The 20,842-nt window shown below is 41.9% G+C and overlaps 1 protein-coding gene across 2 annotated transcripts in view; it reads right to left on the minus strand.

The window, feature by feature from the left end:
* Positions 1-1,509: 1,509 nt before the first annotated feature.
* Positions 1,510-20,842, minus strand: part of rims4 (regulating synaptic membrane exocytosis 4) — a 47,669-nt gene continuing 28,336 nt past the window's right edge. The window contains exons 2-6 of one of the 2 annotated variants that reach the window (XM_008292174.1): positions 17,453-17,588; positions 11,178-11,290; positions 9,490-9,591; positions 6,679-6,818; positions 1,510-1,728 (exon numbers count right to left, since the gene is read on the minus strand). In XM_008292174.1, coding sequence (XP_008290396.1) covers positions 1,510-1,728; positions 6,679-6,818; positions 9,490-9,591; positions 11,178-11,290; positions 17,453-17,588 — 710 coding nt within the window. Of the gene's footprint in view, positions 1,729-6,678; positions 6,819-9,489; positions 9,592-11,177; positions 11,291-17,452; positions 17,598-20,842 lie in introns of both variants that reach the window. The other variant, XM_008292173.1, reaches the window with a different exon arrangement.

Genomic DNA, 20,842 nt, shown 5'->3' on the forward strand with positions numbered 1-20,842 from the left:
CTAATCAGAATCTAATACAATATATGGCATGCATATAATCCAATTTAGTTTGGCTGCGACGCTATCGCTATCCGCCATTTTCATAATGTTGCGTGCCAGGAAGGATTCTGGGTGACGCGTTATTTGGAGAGACAAATGCTTCTACGCTTCACGCGGAGTCGCCTCCTGAAGTGATTCAGGTGGCTTTAAACTTTTCTTGAAGTGTCTTGGCTGCAATTACTGCTGCTCACATAAGCTGGGAATCTCTAATTGGACATAATCCAATGTGCTATTGATTCAAGAAACAGCCAGCTAAAATGAGGTCTTGCTTCCAAAAAGCCCAGAGGATGCATGTTTCCATTCAAACACAACACCAGCTGATTTGATTGAAAAAGCACCTTCAAGAAAAGATGACAAAAGCATCAGTGAAATCAGCTAATGCTGCGATTGAGCGCGACGAGAATGTACAGAATGGCACATGGTCTTTGGGAACTCATTATTTAAGCCATTTAAATCCACTCATGAATCAATTTATTCCTGCGACTGCGAGTAAATGCAATTAACTGCAGTCTTAACAGCCTGGGAGGATAGAAAGCCAGCCCCTGGATTCCCAAGATCAGGTCAAGATCGGGATCCTTCCAGAGGATAAAAGGGGCGACTCCACTCAGATCCAACACGTTACCAAATGAATTGAACAAAGATGGGCTAAATGTGTGACACACACACAAAAAAAAATAAAGTCAGAGTGTTCAAAACCAAGACGTCTTGGTCAGTTACGACAAATAAGTTTAAATTTTCCCTTAAAAGTATTTTCTTAGTCCTGCAGCGCACACATCCATCCATCCACCAGCGAGGCTCCTGCAAACCGGGAGGCTGGTTTCTATCCGAGGACACGCTCTCTCCGGACCCGTGGTTAGACAGATAACACTCAGGAGCTGTCCAGCCCCTTAATGAGGAGATAGAAAGACAACGAGCAGTCCTGGGAATGGGAATCGAATGTAGGCTGTGAAAGAAGGCCCGTAGCTGAAGCAAAGCCGAGCCCGCAGTGTGTATCGTGGTCCCAATAGGATGTGATCAATGTCGGCAAACCGAGCCCTCCTTTGAAGTATCCTCATTAAGTAGGTTTTTTTTTTTCTGTTGTTGTTGTTTTCATCAAAGAGATCTGAGGAGAGCAAAATTTTCCTTGGAGTCTGAGGGGCGGTCGGTTGCAACAACAAAAGAAAAGTGCTTCCCATGAGTCTCAGGAAACAGTCTGATACAATATCAAAAGAATTATAATACATTTCCAATGAGGATGACCTACTGGTTTGTTGAGTAGCTTCCCAATCAGGGGAGTGATTCATTCCCCCAGAGTGGTTGGACCTGTCAAAGTGCCCTTGAGTGAGATACTTAACACCTACCTGCACCAGGGCCGGTACCGCCCGGTCGACCCGGGTGCAAGGCTACGGGGTATAAAAACACGTCTTAGGACTTGGTTAAGCGATGGAATCTTAGCCGCAACATCGAAACTATACAGGCTGTCTGCGAGTCTTATGATCGCTCACAACAAGGACCGATGGTGCTCTCCAGGGACATCTGGGAGGAGTGGCGGATCAGCGGAGCCATCGTCGGGTCCACCATGGAGGAGGTAGGGAAGAGCTTGTACCAGCCAATCACCATCGAGCTGAGGTCCAGCTCCTCCAGTAGGATTCGAGCTACGCCCATGAAACATTTGCGGTCCATCCGTCCGTAGTTGCCCCAAACGATGACCTGAAGAGAGTGACGGGATACAGATTAGGAGGAAAAAGTCAAATTTCCTACCAAACATTTTAGCATTTTTTGTGTTACGTCAAAATCCAAATAAAAACTGCAGCATCATTATAAAACATGTGCTTCACCAATTGTACTACAGCAAGTGACAGATGTTATATCCCACTTATAATATCTCAAAAACAATTCTCAAGAAGCCAAAATATGTTGGATATTCTGGAGAATGTCAGTATTATAGTAAAGCATTAATGCACATGAAAGTCTAAACCGAGGGTCAGAGGTTTCTACAGTTTGCTCTGCTTCATGTTTGAAGCCTCCACCTTGAAAAACAACCTAGAAAATGTATTTATGCACACAGACTTCCCTTTGTTGAACACTTTCGGAGGGACAAAACTGTAATTGCATCCTGTTTTCACTGAATTTCGTCCACCATGCTGCCAACTTGCTTATCAACCCTTTGAACAAACCCACACGTGAGCCCATCCCAGCTGACTTAGGGCGACGGCAGACCCTATCACACTTGAACTTGCTCTGTGGCACTTATCTAGATTGTTTTCTCCTGACTTAGATCCTTGCTGGTGTTGCATCCGCGCTCAGATGTACCTCACTTTGGATAAAAGCATCAGCTGGATGATTGTAGAATGAAATTGTAAAACTTTATTCTATGTGTGATTTAAAAATTCTCCAAAAACAAATAGTTTGCTTTCACCAGATTGTGTAAAAAGTTAAAAATTCTGGGCTCCTTGGTGCAACTAAGAAATTATGAGCGTCTCAGCTGCAACCAACAGTCATCCCATGAAAAATGCAAAGACTTTTTGGCCGAATTGGGCTGAGCTGCAGGCTGCTTTTACACTGAGCAGGTAAGAGACAAGTATTAATAGTATGCAGAGTCACTGGTAACACCTGTGAGGCCTTGGAATTATGTTGTATTTTTTGGAAAAAAAGTATTCAAAGAAATTCTAATTTAGTAGTTTTTTTTCTTATTTTATGATTTTTGACATCACAACTGTCACTGTCACGCTGCACAGAAGACATTTCAGAGTTCTCTCTATTTCTAATCATGGTTGTGTTGTTTCCATGGAGGTTCAGGACTTTATATTGCAGAGAAAAAGGAGCCCATAATGTGACAGGAGCAGAAAACGCTAGATACAGAAAGCTTACCACGGTCACCATGCTGGTTTAACATTTTAGAATTAGCACTGAACCCAGATGCAATGCTCAGTAAGGATGGCTTATAACTGATGTGAAGCAAGCAGACCTTTAACTTTCACATTTCAAGAGGATCACACAGGTTTGCAAACATACATGTCAGCAGACGTCGCTGCAAGAAGCATGCAGCCGACTTAAGGTGGTTAATCGACATTAATCTAGATTTGGTTTGGAAATCTGCTCTAAAGCAATACGGGGTCTTGACAGCTTCTCTCCCGGCCGGCTGAGGTGTCAATTAAAGTAAATACAGCGGTAACGTGTGAGCAGAGAGGGAGGGAGAGGATGGCGGCGCTTAGGATGCTGAGCGTGTTCGTACGTTAGGTGTCCTCTGTCTCCTGACATCCTGATAACATCAGGGCTCATCTCAGACGGCCCCACATCTTGTCAAGCGGCGGACGAAATAATCGATATCCATCAGCGCATGTGTCCCCTCGCGTGGTGGTCCGGTGTGTCCGTGCCCGATCGTTCGGTATGTGCGAGTGTGCGTCCGCTAGTGATTTCCACAGAGACTTAGAGGCTAAATCTGCTGCAATCTAGTCGTTCTGTCTTTAAAAAAAAAAAAAAAACACAAAAACTGAGAATCCATCTCGCTTTCTGTCTGCCTGCAGCCACTTCTCCACACAAGGTCCCAACCTCAGACACTACAAATTAGAAGATGGAGACAGTGTGAGGAGGGAAATGACTGGCAGAGCAGCAGAAACTGTGCTTAGATGAAATCACAGCATCCTGGATCCTCTACTGCAGGGGTGTCGAATCCTGGTCCTCGAGGGCCGCAATCCTGCAAGTTTTAGATGTGTCCCTTCTTCCAACACACCTGATTCAAATGATCAGGATCGTTATCAGGCTTCTGCAGAGCTTGATGATGAGCTGATCTTTTGAATCAGGTGTGTTGGAAGAAGGGAAACATCTAAAACATGCAGGATTGCGGCCCTCGAGGACCAGGATTCGACACCCCTGATCTACTGTCTCGCTCACCAGAAAGGAATCAGAAGAACAGCAACAGCGTCATTGAAGAAAGTCTTGCATATCTTATTGGATAGTCTGGTTTATAGTGTCCGGCCAACCTTGTGTCACCAGTTTGGGGACGTCAATAAGGAAAAAGATTTTTGCACAGCGCCTGCGTTGAACCCCAGTTATAGTTTTGAGCAGAAGCAGATCCCAGCTTTCCTAGAAGAGTAGAGGCCGAGTAGGAAGCAGAGTAATGTTGGAATAACCTGTCCGACGATCACAGATTTGTGATCTTAGGTGTTCATAAGTCTATGAGACGTATGTTTGGGGGCTTCTTGATCACTTCTTCTTGGCCAAGAGCGCAAATTTGTACGCCGAAGATCAGGAAAGCACTGACCTTATTGCAAGAATATATGTTGTCATAAATGCTGACGTGGTTGCAAATTGAAAGTCGTACAGCAAAATTAATTTATTCTGAGCTGCTCACAGTTTAGACGGCAGAAAGTCTCCATGTTTAGGATTAAAATGAAAAGAGTGAAGTAGAAGAGAGTCATAAAAAAATAAAAAATAAACCCTGGACTTGTTACTTTAAGAAATTTCCTCCCAAAAAAGAGGAAAACGTTGCAGCACTAAGGTGCAATATTTCTGTTTGATAAAGTTTGATCCTCTCATCTTAAATGTAAGAAATATTCTAGATGCTATGATGTTTTTAAATTTAGTTGTAATATTGATTCAACTTTAATCCTCCTGTGCTTAATTTCACAGTTGGACAGAAAGACAACAGTGAAAAACAACCCGATGGAGATCTCCAGCTCCTGAACACATCACCTCCCCAGGAATGAGGACGAGCCAAACGTTTAGCTCCAGAAAACGAAAAACCAAACACACAGCGGCACATGGAAACAATCGTTCACAACAAAATAGGAGATTACATGCAAATAGTCGGCAAGCGCGAGAGATAAGCGAGAAAATGAGATTATCGGAGGGCGCGGAGCAGAGGAGGCGAGCAAGGAGGAGGACGGACAGCCGGTAATTAGAAAGGAGGCGTTTAGCGGCTAATTAAGCAGAAACAGCAGCATCAGACCGTTCTGAAGGCCTCTTCACTGAACATACAGAGGTTTAAAACCCAACGAGCTGCCTTCGATGTAGCACAGCGTCCCTACAGCATGTCTGAGTTACTCACGACTGATGAAACAACAAACTTTAACCTAAAAATCCAACGTTGAGACCAGTCTTTTCAATGTAAATCATGAGTTTATCAGTGTAACTTGTATCAGTAGGTTATGTCACATTTATGTCTCACAGCATTTTTCCATTTCACACGTTACATAATGTTGTAACCAGTGGACCTCCAGTATATGCACAGATGATCAGCGTCTCTCCTAAATGCATCAAATTAATGTGCATTAATACACACAGCACACGACAATATACAAATACATAATGAATCAGTGTGCAGCTGTTGACCTACATAAGAAAAATTAACTAATTTTAATATAAATGCAGTCTCTGATGTCAAATGCAATAAAATAAAGTCATGTACCACTTATATGTGACAGCAGAACCACTTTAACTGCAAACTAAATGCAATAATAGCTGCTAAACAGAAGGGAAAAACTCTTTTCTCTGTGTATTTATTCTTACATAATGTCCTGTGACAAACAACGTCCTTTAAATTAACAGATGCCTCGAATCGTTTAGCGTTCTGCAAATTGGTTTTCTCATTGCGCCACGTTTGGCAAAGACTGGGGGGAAAAAAAAAACAACTGAGTCAGCCTCGGAGTCCGTTAAGGAAGGTTTGTGAATGAATTTTTTCGGCGTAGACGTAAGCAGCTCCCCGCTTTGCTAAATCAGGAAGTGACAAATTGAAAAGCGCTGCTGATTTCAGCGATTTTCATTATCCAGTGTGAATGAGTTTGATGAAACTCGGAGGACAGCGACACAGACAGCAGATAATTAAGAGGGAGGCGTTTAGTGGCTAATTACACAGCGACAGGAGCAGCAGAGCAGCCAGAGGCAGAGCTGCAGACCTCTCCGCTGCACAAACCACCGCTTCCACCTGCTGATTACGGAGGAAACCCGACAGACGTCAGGTTAAAACGCCGCTGTTTGCATGGAGCTGCGTGTTATTTAACCGTCGTAGAGCCACGGTGAAACATGGAGTACAGCAAGAAGGAAACAAGGCAAGAAAAAGTAACGTATAGGAAAGGAAAAGTGACTAAAAGACTGAAAAGGTAAAATAAAACAGGGCAGAAGATGAAGCCAGTAGGGTGGAAGGGAAAGGAGGGATAAAATAAATGAACGAGGCAAAAAAAAGTAGGAGAGGGAATTGAGCAGAGAAGTAGTGAAGCAAAGAAAGTACAAAAAAATGAAATAAGAGATGTAACAGTAGAACGAGAAGGATAAAAAATAAAGAAGTGACGGAGTGGAAAATGAAGGAAAGAGTGACGGGGAGGGAATACGAAGCAGGCGAACGGACGAGGAAGGAGAAAAGTGTGGCGATAATCAGTCCCTCGCAGTCGGTCTTTTGTGACATTTTTGATCCTGAAAGCAGCTGAAGCTCAAACAAACCAAAGAACAAAATCAGCTCAAAACAGCCGGCGGGTCCCTCAGGTCAGATCCTCGCTGTAAATGTCAAACTGTGGTTTTCAGCTTCCTCTCTGAGGAACCTCAACAAAACCAGAGAAAGACAGAGTCGCTTCTAATCATTGTGTGTTTGCAGCGATGCTTCAACCACGACAGGGACACGGTTCTATGACAAAGTCTTTTTCTTAAGCGGTGGCGATCACGTACCTGCACCACTTTGCCCTGTGGGCTTTCAGAGAAGACCAGGACCTGGTTGTAGAGAGGATCCAGAGACTTCCTCACTGACTTGGTCTTCTTCTTGGCCACACAGATCCCGTTCTCCAGGAGGTAAACTTTGATGTAGGCCGCTGGAACCACAGCAGACAGAAAAAAAAAATCAACTTTAATGAGAATCCTGCAACTCAGAATCAGAATCAGCTTTAATGGCCAAGTATGTACACAACATACAAGGAGTTTGGTTTCGGCTGTTGGTGTCGCTCTGGGAATTTGCACGAATTATAGAAATAGGAAAATTTAAAAAATAAAATAAAATAAAGTAAAATAACTACAGAAAGAAAAGAATAAAATACAATAAATATTAATAAAAAAACAATAAGATAATAAGACAAATGTATACAAGAATTTACACAACTCTGCTGTAAAGGAGAATTTTCTGTGACTTTAGAGGTTTAGTCTGGTGATATGCAAAATAACTTTATTTTTTTCATTTTTGTGACCAAGTATTTTGTATTAAACAATATTCTGTCTGTTTTATTTTGTATTATTGTGACATGAAACTACATATAGTTCAGAAACTATCATTTGCTGTTTTCTGCATTGTCAGCTCTTTTTTTTGTGTTCAAGACTTTTCATGACAGCTTACTTTTTTTTCCCATAGTCCAACTCACCTCGACTATTTGATCTAGTTGCCCAGCATTACAGATACTGAATTTATAAGAAATAACAATGAACATTTCAGGCTTTTATCTATTATAGTTCCTTAAATTTCAAAGTGCGATAAAAAAAAAAACACACTGGAAGTGGATCAACTGGTAATATCTCGGAGAGTGTTTCATATAAAATGTTAAAACTTCATAAATATCTTTATAAATAGTCATATTTTACTCAAACAAAATTTCAGGCAAATCCGAGACGGTTGATCAGAAATAGTTTGGTGATTCGAGGTGGAATGACACCTAAAGATTTCTACAGAGGATTCGTAAAGTGGTGAGTCTCACCATTAAAACTGGGAGGAAAACATTAGACTATGCTGCAGTAGAAGAGTTTAAATTAGTGTCCAGTAGAGGAGAAGAAGAGAGATCACAGAGGACAGCAGATGAAGTAAAGATTTGATAAAACCTGCAAAGCAAGTGATGGGTCAAAACAACAACAACTGCCTAACCGATGCAAAAAGCGACAACTGTAAAATGAAACCAGTAAAATGTAAACGGTAAATAATCTGCACTTATGTGGGACCTTTTAGCCATAGCTTGGTTTCCCATTCACACACGTGAGCAGTTTCCCGCCCAAGGACACCACAGCACTCGACACCTGAGCTCGATGGCGTCATGATTATTCCGTTAAACATAACTTCCATTAAACCACAGTCCAGCATAAATCATTCTCCTCTACAGCTCTGTCGTCACAGATTTTTTTCCTTAAACTGTTCTTGTCTGCATACGTATCGGTCCTCTAAGAACACTTCATCGTAGACGACAACAAGCGACTGGACTAGTAGGGATGTGCCAGTCAGGGTTTCCCTCCCTGACATCGAGATGAAATGGGAGGAGCTGTATCCCAAAATCTGTTTTCTGTCAGATATTGAAATGAATGAAATGAATGAAAATGAATGAAATGAAAAATACTTTATTTATCCCAGAAGGGAAATTCAATAAAATGTGACAAGCCCCGAGCGGGATACGAACCCGGGGCCTCCAACGCCAGGACTAGTTCCCGGTGTGGGAAGGGGCCGCTTAGCGTGGTGAGCTATGCGCACGCCTATATATATTCTTAATATACCTGAAAAATAAGTAATAAAAATGAATCAGAATACTGAAGTTTCTGGTTGAAAATTGCACAAGTTTAGAAGAATCTGGCGTGCTCGCTAATTGGAGCCTCTTTTCTTCTTCTTCTTCTTTCTTTCACTTCTGCACAATGCTATGGTTAAACAGCTTTACAGGAGAAATACAGCCTCATAACAACAACGCGCATCAGTCTTCTGGTTGTAATTTCATGGCCTGGAGTCAAACTCGGTTGCTAGGTAACACAAGCAGAAACAACATTACACACCGAAGCGTTTTGTCCAGTGCGTCGGATGACAAGATTAAAGATCCGACCTCGAAATCTGGAGCAAGAACCTGCTTTGTCTTTACACTGTGTGTGGAGCTTCTCCTTTCATCTCTCCATCCAGTCGCTTTTCTTTCATTCACATCCTGACTCTTGTTTGCTCTTTGCTCGGTTTAATTTCCTCTTTTCTCTTATCTTTCCTTCATAGTTTTGCTGTTTAATTCTTATGCAATTAGGATCTGATTGAATATTACGCAACAGCTAAAGTGAGTAGTGGAACCATCCCGACTGGAGTTTTGTTCTGTGCAGCAATATTTAAAGTCAGAACGACAGCATTAGCGCAAACAAATGCTCTTCTCACTAATTCAGCGTATCACCTCCCTCTGCTCTGCGTGTTAACTCCCTGAACAATGAAAACACCATCTCCCACTCTTCACTCTTGCATCTTTTATGTCCTCAAGTACCATAACTGTGATTTTGGGAGCTCTATCCCATTAGGTCTAAAATGTACCCTGCAGGCTGTTGTGTGCGCAGCTGATTGTGATGCGTTCGTGTGCAGTGGGAACTGCCATGCTCCAAGACACGGCAGCTGCTCAATGCACAGAAGTAAAGCAGCGTTATAAATGGAAGGAGAAAAAACAATTCAAATGTTGTGCTGTGACTCTGAACATCTGGTGTTTTCTAGCTGAATATGGCAAAAAAAAAAAAAAACAGCTTTGATTCTTCATCTCAGCAGACTAGAGTGCTACAGACCTGGAGGTCCCTTTGAACCTGGCTTCATGGTGAGTCCTCTGGCCTGGACCACCTCCACCTCCAGACCTCCGTTCCGCTCCATGAGGCCGATCTCTACATCACCTGGGTGGGGGGAAACAGATGCACTTAGCAATGAGGATGAAAGAGGTGAACGAATGTGTCCAAGTTAATCAAACTTTGGAGTCTCCATGTTCTCCCCGTGCAGCGTGGGTTCTCTCCGGGTTCTCCGGCTTCCTCCCACACAGTCCAGAAACATGTTGAGGTTAATTGGTGATTGTAAATTGTCCGTAGGTGTGAATGTGAGTGTGCTTGGTTGTCTGTCTCTAAGTGTAGCCCTGTGATAGACTGGTTACCTGTCCAGGTGAACCTGCCTTCACCCTGAGTCAGCTGGGATAGACTCCGCCCCCCATGACCCTAGTGAGGATTAAGTGATGTATAGATAATGGATGGATGGATGTATAGATGATGGATGATTAGGCTCAGAGTCTTTGCCCAAAGCAACTCGTAGGGAATTTTGTGATTGACAAGAAAAGTGCTGAAACTCATCATTTAATCCAGAGAGCACAGGGTTTAGTTTCATCTTGCATGTTCAGTGTCTATCCATCTGGTTTATCATGAAGTGACACAAACAATGAATCGGGGCCTTTCTCAGTTCTTTATCATGATCATTTAACACACGGGTGTCGAACTCCAGTCCGCGAGGGCCACAGTCCTGCATGTTTTAGATGTTTCCTTCTTCCAACACACCTGATTCTTCTTCTGGAGAGCTTGATGATGAGCTGATCATTTGAATCAGGTGTGTTGGAAGAAGGAAACATCTAAAACATGCTGGATTGCGGCCCTCGAGGACCGGAGTTCGATACATAAACATCATGTGAGACTCTCAACTTCAGCCTCCTCGTGCTCCATCAAGCAATGGACCGTCTCTGTGTGGAAGCGATGGACTCCCAGCAGCTTCACCTCACCCAGGTGGCTGCTGGTAACTTCAACAAGCTCAGCAGCAAATGGCAAACAACACTAAAACTAAGACTCTAAGAACCCAGACTGTTTGCTCAGACGGCTGTAGGTCACTATTTGAGAAGATGTCTGCTCCGTAATTTAGCTTCTTTCTGCCTCGAGTCATCAGAATTTAACATGACTGCATTTTTCATACGGAAAATGAAGAAGTCACATCTGAATAATAATTTCAGCTAAATGCCCCCCGAAAATGACAAATGCATTCCTCTGAAAGTGACAGAGCAGCGATGACAGCCAAGTTATTCTGGGTTCTCTGACATTATATAATGTTGGACCGGACAGCGGGTTTGGAGTGGAGCCGGTCCAGTCAGTGTCACTGTTGTCGGGCCAAGGACAGCGTCTGGCTGCCAGCGAGGAAACTGACCCACTTACAGTAGATCACTGCCGCCGAGGACAGACTGCATACAGTATATACAGCCTGGAAATGAATAAATGCAAAAGAAGTGGTGCAATAAGAAAAAAAAAAGCGGTAAGACGCCGCTCTGACTTATGAGGCACTTTCATGCCAGAGTGTGAAATGACTTCAGCGGGTCCAGTTTTATTAGAGAATTCTCAGGAATGATTTAAGTTTTTAATCTCCAGATGCATAAATATAGAAAGAAGTGAGTGTGGAGCGACTTTTAAGTAGCTTCTTCGGAAGCAGCAGAGCGTAAATTTCAGCCGTCTCTCACCCATGGACGTCGTCGCCAACGTCTGCCGCCCGACGAACTGGGCCGGGCCCATCCCGTCCAGGAAGTCGCTGAACTGGGCGTCCGACGCCAGACACATGCCGCTGTAGTTGAGGCTGCGGAGACGGATGGTTAAACATGACCAGACGGTTCTCAAAGCAGTTCAATTAGCAGGAGAAAGTGAGTCAGACACAATGCAAGAGAAGGGGAAACAGAGTGGCGACAAAAACAGTCCAGAGGAAGAAGGAGATAGTGGAAGAGAGAGAGAAAAACAAGAATAAAGAAAAAAGGACAGATAACTGGAAGCCATTTATCACTTCGGTTTCAGCTCAGTTGAACTCCCGAAATTCAAATTGGCTTCCTGAAAAAACTAAACTCAAAGTGTCGGCTCTAAAGTTTGACCCTGCGTGTCCTCGTTTTCTGTGTGTTTGTGTGCAAAGGAATCAGCTCGGAGTGCTTTGGTGGCTTGTGGCCAGCTACTATAACCCAGTGTGTGTGTGTGTTTGATCTTTATTCATCCGCGCTCTGATGAGGCTACTTAGCTGCACATTTAAGGAAAACAGGTGAATTTTTTTTTTTTAAAACCTTTCCTGCAATCTAAATTAGCCAGCAGCTTTGTCATCAATGTGAAATGGAGGAGACTTTTTTACTAAATTGTTCCAATAAAGGCGTAAAAGGCTGACATTTAACATTAACTCCTGCGTGAGCGCTCATCAGTCATCACTAAATCATTTACGTCCTCTGGCGCCACGAACACAAACAATCACTTATGTTAGATTAGCGCGCCGCCGCAGATGTCGTCTTAATGCACAGATGCAATGCAGTGAGAACATTATGATACATGCAATTAATAAATCAACATGTTAGATTAATTATAATGAGGTAAAAGTCTTTTGTGTGCGAGCGCATGTGCACACGGCTGACGTGCGACGAGTGGAGCGACATTAGCCGAGTGGGTATTACTGGGTGATAAAATCCTGAGCTTTAGATTATAATGTTAGTGTGCGTCTGAGGATTACGCCGCTGCTTCACAGAAATGTGACGCTCAATGTAAACCGCCGTAGTCAGAGGACACGCTGGAATACGTTTAAGATCCCACACTAAGTTTTTATGGTTGTTTTTGTGACTGTTTGTGTTGATGTAGGAAGATAAAAAGTGTTTTGACTTATGGGAATATAAATGAGTGAAGGTGAGGAATTAGTGCTGCATTTAGCTGATTTTTTATTTCTTTTTTTGAAGATAAGTTATGAAACTTTAAAAAAAAAATATGTCTGACATGTTAAAGGAGGAATCAAAGGCTAAAAAGCAAATTAGTTGTTTGTGTTTGTTTGACTGGATTCACTGTAATACAAGGACTCTGTATTTGCACTGTTTTCTCAATTTGCACATTTTGTACAGATGTTTTATTTATTTTATTTTATTCACCTATTTTTATTTGTAATTTTTTTAAAATAGTATTTAACTTTGGCTCTTTTTCTGTTGGGACTGGTGTTTTTTCTTTTTCTTTCTCTTGCTGCTGTACCACAGTAATTTCCCAGACTGGGATAAATACAGTATTTTTCTATTCTATTCTGTTCTATTCTATTCTATTCTATTCTATTCTCACTGGGCGCTCGATGGAAACAGAGCTGCTCTTTTACTGGTCCTTAATCTTATTCTATTCTTTTTCAGTCATAACCATCCACTAAATGTACACTGGAGATGGTTTTTACAGTATTATGTGTTTTTAATTTTATTTTATCAGCAATAACGGATCAATTCTTCTGGTGAATTCTGTCACTTCGAGCATCAAAAGTCCAGTTTTTCCACTTTTATTGATATATATTTGAAAAAAATGAAGCTGCCGTTCCAAAACATTACACACTTTGAGTGGCAAAGCTTGACCAGTTAAACAGTTAAGCCTAAATTGTTTTCTCAAACTTGATTTTTGGGGGAAACGTAGCTGTAGCCTGAATAAAATACGGTGCAGTCTTCACATCTCAGGACCTGAAGTTTAAGCAACAAAAAGGGAAAGCTTGTGGTTTGAATAGTAGAAACCTGCTGGCTGCTAGAAGAAGTCCTCTGAGGACCTAAACACAAACATGACGACCTCACAGTTGTGTGCATTCACCAAAAAGTCAAGTTCTACTTTTCATCAATGTCTGTCCAGACTTTTCCCTTTTGGATATGAAATGTCATCACGTCATAACTGTATCCTAGTTTGTTAGTTCGCTTTATATTGAAAATTGTTTTTTGTATCTGCAGCAACTGTCAGATGAATTTAAACACAAGCGAACACACCTGACATGGTGCGGACGCTCGTCATCACCATGCAGCGCGAGAACTAAGGTCTATTAGACTATTTAGAGTTAGCGTATGAGATCTCGACCTTTGACTTTTGGCCAAAACTTAATGATGTCACTTTTGAGTCCAGGTGATTGTTTGTGCCAAATTTAAAGAAATCTCAGTCACTCAAGAGATATTATGGTCGTAGAAGAGAACGAACAGACAAACAGAAACATAAATGCCTGAAACCGCGGCGTAAAATCTAATCTGGAGTCAAGTTAAAGACAAAATATGCTGCCAGTAAACACTTACAGACACATTTCTTCATTATGTTGATAAAATATAATCTGGACAGCGTTACTTTTCATTCAAAGCATATTTGCTGTTGTGAAACAGGAGTAATATATTTTTAAAGATGCAAATCTTCCTTTATCATCACTGTAAAAAACACAATACAATTTAAAGCTACAGATGAAGCGGCAGGCTGATCGAGGGCCTTAACGAACAGTTTGTTGCCAGGAAAAATTAGATTCAATTAAAATTTTACAAACTAAACCCAATAAAATGCGTCTCCACTAACAGGGTTTAATTAAATCATTTCAAACTAACAAAACTTCTTCAAAAGACAAATAATATGTAAACGAATACGCTATCAGTTACACAAACACAACAAAATCTTTCTCCTTTAGCTCCATCACCACCATCAGCACACACACACACACACACACACACACACACACACACACACACACACACTCGCTGGATCCCGAACTGCCCCGACCATAAATCAATAAGCTCATAAGTGTGATTGGATGGTGTTAGCTAACAAAGTGCTTATTCATGGCTGTGCATACGCAGGCACGGAGCTTTTCAATCAGCCGCCCGAGCCAAACAGCTGACGGAAAAACGGAAACGCAGACAGACAGGAAGACAAGCGGCAGTTTGCTGCCGATGATTTAAGCGATGCAGTGGTGCAGCCAGTTTAATGATTCAACCGTCGCTCCCCTCCGCGGAGCCACGCTCGTAGCTCGGAGCGTGCACAGATTTCAACCACTTAGCTCGCCTTTCTGGCAAAATCTATTTTTTATGTTGCACAGTTGAGGCAATTTCAAAGGGGGTGTAAAATAAAAGGTGCAACCAAAGGGAAGGAGGTACATAAACGCATCATGTTGGTCAAAATTAAGTTGCACCTAGTTGTGGCCCAAACTAACGGAATGAAGTTGTAGTTTTTGGAACGGCAGCAAAAGATGTGGTACATATTGGACATGTTTTCCTAAATATCTCACGCAGCAAAACAGAGATGCCACCTGGGAATGTCCACAGGAGGTATGTGAAGCATCTTTGTAAAGCAGATCCCACTTCCTCCCACTGTGAAACTGTAAAGTCAGAATATCTCAGCGATGGGTTTTGACACCTTGCAGCCAGAGATCTAGTTTTGACTGTTGTAATAACTTGGTGTCTGTTTTTTTTTAAACTATAAAACAAATTAGTACTTGCTAGTTTTTTATCGAGCTGGATGCATATCAGCTACTTGTTCCTATCAATTGTGGGATGCTATAACTAATTAACTTTCCAATTAAGTTAACCTTCAAAACAAAAGCCTAATGTACTGAAACATGCGCACATTCCTCAGTGAGTGCATTTTACTGCAAAGTGGGTTGAAACACACAATAAATCAGACAGTTAAGGAAAGAAACCGTCCTCTGCAGCCGGCAGTCATGCAGAAACACCATTTTATAGCATCAGTCGGAAACATACTTTAACATTAGTGTGATAGGAAGTACTAATATTTGGACACATTATTTGAAGTCTGCCTGTAATTTTTTTAATATATATATTTGTCTTTATTTTTTGTTTAGTTTGGCTCATGTAGCTTTACTTCTGTGGTGCCACATAGAGTCTTTAAAAACCAGAATTTCCTCTGTGTGTCTGTGTAAAGTCACAAAAAAATAATCTTCTCATATTAAACCAAGACCACAATCGTTCCCAAACCTTAACAAAGTGACGTGATCACCTAAAAAACAACCACAACTCCGGCTTTATTGCAGCTGTTGTAGGATGAGAAACGTCAGTAAACATTTTGCTGAAACATCCTGGCAGACACTTAGAAATAAACAGATATGTTAATTAGGGGTGTTTAGAACCCAGGAGGCATTAAGTTGGTTTCAAAGCAGATTTACATTTTTTAATTAGAATTGTATGGATGTTAAAAAACACACATAGGTGCATGCTGTGTTTTTATTTTAGCTTTGCTTGTCCTCCTCTGTCTCGTTCTCATTTCTCTCATCGAGTTTGTTTGCATGTGTATTCACATCTTCAATAAATAAACCTCATTCTGATTTAGACCTCAGTCTGAATGTATGTGGACGCTGTAGGATTTTACCACTACAAAATAAACAAGTTCTCATTTTTCTGGTGTCACATTCTCTCTCTTTTTCTTCCATATGGGACATAAACTAACCGGCGTTTTCGTGCAGCGGCTCATAAACAAAATATCTGCATATTCCAAATATAAATGGAAAATTAATATGCATGCAAACGCGCTCAATGATGCAATCATCCCCCCTCTCTCTCTCCCAGGCTCTACCTCTGCTTGTTTTTCCTCCCTCCTCTGTTAAACCCTCCCAGCCCACATCAGTCTGTCTGTCTGCCGTGTCTCGTTATGTAACGGCAGGAATTCGAGCTGGTCGCCAGGTTGGCACCGATCTGCATGTGTCCGTGTGTGCGAGCGCTCAGTAGTACTACACTATTATTGCTGATGTCATAGGTGCTTTTCCACTGACTGTATGCGTTCTGACTTCTGCTGTTAGACGGATAATAGAAACACTAACACGAGGCGCTGAAGGTAGAAAATGTACGTGGAAATGAAAAGGAAAGAGTGTTAACCTCCGCTAATGCCAAGCAACGCTCCAAATTTCACTCCTGTCGCTTGTGTTCCGAGAAAAGTTCTTGCAAAGCTTTGGTGTTTAAATCAAGTCTGTGGTCATTTTATAGATGTGGTTTAAAGCATGAATCGTCTAATGTCATGCATCCCGGGTGTATTCAAAAGACCACCTCAAATTTTATACGTATCTGTTGGTGAATAACTGAAATGTGCTGCAGGGAAGCAGATAAACGTCCGTGCAGGCCAAACAAGCAGAGGTGCAGATCTAAAATATTATTACAATCTTATAAAACCATTTTAATTTTTAATTCCTGATTTCATCCCAACGAGCCACCTGCTTCTACAATAGACACGCTGCTGCTGCTTCCTCCTCCTTTAAACGGAGCTTTAAGGGAGCCGTATCTGAAAGTCATGATGCATTGGCACGAATAGACTGCAGAGCCACATTGGGCAAACTAAGAGATGCCTGGCAGGAGGATCTGGGATGGATATAACGGAAGATCAGTGGAGAAAAGCCCAAGAACTGTACGTACCAGACATGGATCGCTGCAGTTCAAGATATTACACAGACTGCACCCATAAAAAAAAAAAGAGACTCTCCCACATGTTTCCTGCAGTACATTCACCCTGTCGTCGACGTGGACAGAAACGAGCTTCATTAGCACGTCTTTTAACTGCTTGACTGAGATATTCCAACCTGTCTGAGATACAAGATCCAGCTGTATAATATAGAATATAATTTCATTTGTCTGTGGCATCGTTAGATTTTGTTAAATTGGAAGCAGATAAAAACACCAGCCGGCCGAACTTTGGTGAAAACATGACGCGACTCTTACAGGGGAGGTGGAAGTTTAATATGTTTATGTGTTATATTTGGTGTATATTTAACATGGGAGCCTATTTCAATATGATATTGATGGTGATATTCTTGTTTTTTGCCTTCTCCTTTGCACCACGATAAGTACAAAACATATGCACGTACTGTACGGTGTTTAACTGCATTTACATTAGTACCAAAACCCTGCTCGGACTGCACGCAAAATGTGTCCCCAGAATGTGATTAACTGCTTGATTTTGACTTCAGGTCGAACCGTATCGGTGCTGAACTGGAGCGAGACTTGTTACTCACTTCCCCTCGGAGCCGTAGCTGTTCATGCTGTCCTCTATGGACTCGTGGCTGGCCTGGCGGACGGTCCGACTGGGCATCTCCACGGCCAAACCCGTCTCCGTGCTCCTCTGGATGCCTCCCTTCAGCTTCCTGCCATCTGTATCCACTGCGGGGACACAAATAGATCCTGAATTCAGCTGAGTGCAGCACTGATCATGGTTGTCTGTGGCTGTCTGGATATGAACTGTTAGTACCGCTACTGGTGATCAGTTCAGGTCAGATCTTTATTGAGACTGTTGTTGCAGTAACGCAGCACAAAAACACAATTCACATTCAACTATTATTTAATGTAACACATCAAAAGACAGCGACAACAAGACACTGTTCCCAAAAGGATTCTCTAGTCCTGAGGATAGCAAACAATTTATCAAAGACAGAAAAAAAAGAAGCAAAATACCACTGATTGTGGTCATTCTGCAAATATGTCCCACTGCTCTGAATATAAACTGTAAAATGAGCGCGTTTGGCATTTTTATAAAACAATTTTATTAATTTTTTTTGCACAGTTTCTTTTTATTTTATAGTTAAGTTTTGATGTTTTTTTTTTTTTTTAAAAAAAGGTCTCTTTTGCTCTTCATAATATAAAACAATCTCCATCTGCACATACAGCTGCTGCTAGTCAGTTCAGTTTTGATTCTCTTTTTGCAGAAACTCAGCGTAACAACAATAACCAAACATAAAACGCCAACAATCCACATTCAACGAATATGTTATGTCCAAACAAATCTGAAGAAACTGTTCTGAAAAAGTTCTTCTGGTGCTGAGGATGGCACACGATATGCTGGAAAAAAGTGACGATAAGAAGCAAACTGTTAAGTCTGCAAATCTTTGACACTAATCTGAACATAAAAACCTGCAATTTGCACTTTTGTGAAATGATTTTGTTCTATTTTTTTGCACATTTAGTTTTATTTTTATAGTGAAAATGTTTTTCTTCTTTTCTTCATATTTTTAAAAAAAGAAAAGGATCTCATTTTTCTGTATCTGCACAACACCTTGCTTGTATATGTGCTGCCCATACAGCTAGCTATCTTCATTGAAGTTATTTTTGTAGTAAATTTGCATAAAAACACAAAAAGCCAAATCCTCAAATATTATGTCTCCCACAGCAAAAGATATCGCAAAAAAAAATTGTGATGAATTGTGTCTGCTAATCTTTGACACACAAATAAACTATAAAATAAGTGAACGTTGGTTTGTGATTTTTTAAAAATATGATCTTCTTCTCGTCTTTATTGTCATATTTCAACTGAACTGTCTTTTTTGTTTTTGCTTGGAAATGACCAAAAGCAGAGGAGCGTCTTTATTTTTGCATCTGCACCATTTCCTCGTAGCTGTTTACGCGTTTGTCCTGCCGCGACCTCGTCAGCGTCAGAAGAAGGACGAGCACAGAGATGAGAAATCACTTTAACAAGGCCAAGGACAAAAGCACTCGATTCCTCCTTAGAGCAGGGACATACATCTTGTTGCAAAACAGACCACAAAATCGATGCACGGCGCACTTTATGGGACCTATCTCTGGCTTCAAGGTGTCCCGAGCGTGCATGTGTGTGTGTGTGTGTGAGTGTGTGTGTGTGAGTGTGTGTGTGTTGATGGCGGTGAAGTTTATAATGAAGTGCTCGAGCAGGAGGTCGTTGCCCTTGTTTTTAGGACAGGACAGGAAAGATGTTTTCCTTTTAACAGTGAGGGCGCCCACAGGAACACACACAAAGGCAAACAGACGTCTGAGAACAGAATCCCAAAGCCCATGTGACCGTATTTTTTTAGTGAAATTGTAATGGGAGTCATTTTCATAAGCGAGCTTAGAGGGGTTTTGGTTTGTTTTGTTTTTTCTGATTGAACAAAACCGATGAAATGAGTGGATAAAGGGCAAAATCAATCAAATAAAATACACCAAAATGGACGTGGAAATGCTTTAGGAAGCCGAGCGCATCCACACACACACACACACACACACGAGCGCGGCGCTACTGTATGAAGTTAGTTCTGCAGTTATTAAAGAGCGACCTAGAATGGTGCTATTTCTATCGCGCTCATGTGGGACGGGACGATGGCAGATTTGGGTTACTGCTTCTGCTTCCTGACTGCTTCCATATGATCTGATGTGTTGGTTCGCAGAAGCGCTGTCACACATTAACACCGCTGTCAGCGCAAGGCCGGCGCAAAGGTCCAGGTGACTGTAATTTAGTCGGTGAGGGAAGTTTTGTGATGTATTCGATGGCCTGTTTTTTAGTGCACCAGCTTTCCCTCCGCCTTCGTTTTCTGCTTATAGTTCTGCCTCCAGAGAACAGTTGTGGATTCGACACAGACACATAAAATACTTGTGGCAGACAGGTCCTTGCAGGGGGGACATTGCAATTTCATGCCACCCAGCTCAGACCCTGCTATGAGTCACCGATGGCAGCCACATCTCTTTTTTGACCTTATTTCAGCCTGTGTGTTTGCTCAGGTGGATATTTCAAAGTGTAACCTCGGGGTTTAAGGGGTTAAACTGCAGTCACATAGAATCAGTTGTTCTGTAGACGGCGAGTCCCGAAACTGTCCGACTGCACAACTGCACACGGACACGGTTTGGTTAACAGGAGAGTTGGTGGGAACCAAACATCAGGAGGAATCCAACATCTGCAGGCATTCGTTCTCATTGAAGACCGGCAGGAATTCAAACCACTAAACAGGTTGTAGACAATCAACAGTTCTACACCTGTTCAAACTGCATTCACACTGCAGTGGACCTACTTTCCAACGTCACACATCATCTTCTTTTTTTTCCTGCTCCGACTGTCTGATGGCTTTCCTTCTGTCTTTTACCCCACATCAGTCTGCCTCAGCCTCTTTTCTCCCTCACTCGGTAGAAAACGTGTCTCAGAGATAGAATCTACTGTGTGACTCATATATGTGACCTTGTGGCAAAACTCACATTGCAAAAGGAGAGTTTCTTCTTGCACTCAGAGACCTCAGAGAACAAAGAACTATACAGTACACTGGTATCGATTATCATGTAATTCCAATCATCACTGACCTGCCGAGTGGATCACATTGATTATCTCGTTACAACTGCACCCATCAAGGGGTGGAAGATAATGGGCAGCGAGTGAATAGTCAGTTCTTGAAACTGATGTGTTGGAAGCTGGAAAAATGGGCAGAGTGAGGATTAAAGTGACTGACGATGGTTAAACGATTAAATCAGAGCCACTATAAGATGACAGGTCTTGTGTTCCTAGTATGCAGTAGTTAGTAGAGGTGGTCCAAGAAACAACAACCGGTGAACCAGTGACGGGAGCACACGCTGACTTGTGCAGTCGGATTCCACAGAAGAACTACTTCAGCACAAATTGTTGAAAACCTCAACGC

This window comes from Stegastes partitus, unplaced genomic scaffold (genome assembly GCF_000690725.1).
Source record: "Stegastes partitus isolate 25-593 unplaced genomic scaffold, Stegastes_partitus-1.0.2 Scaffold789, whole genome shotgun sequence".
Taxonomy (NCBI): Eukaryota; Metazoa; Chordata; class Actinopteri; family Pomacentridae; genus Stegastes; species Stegastes partitus.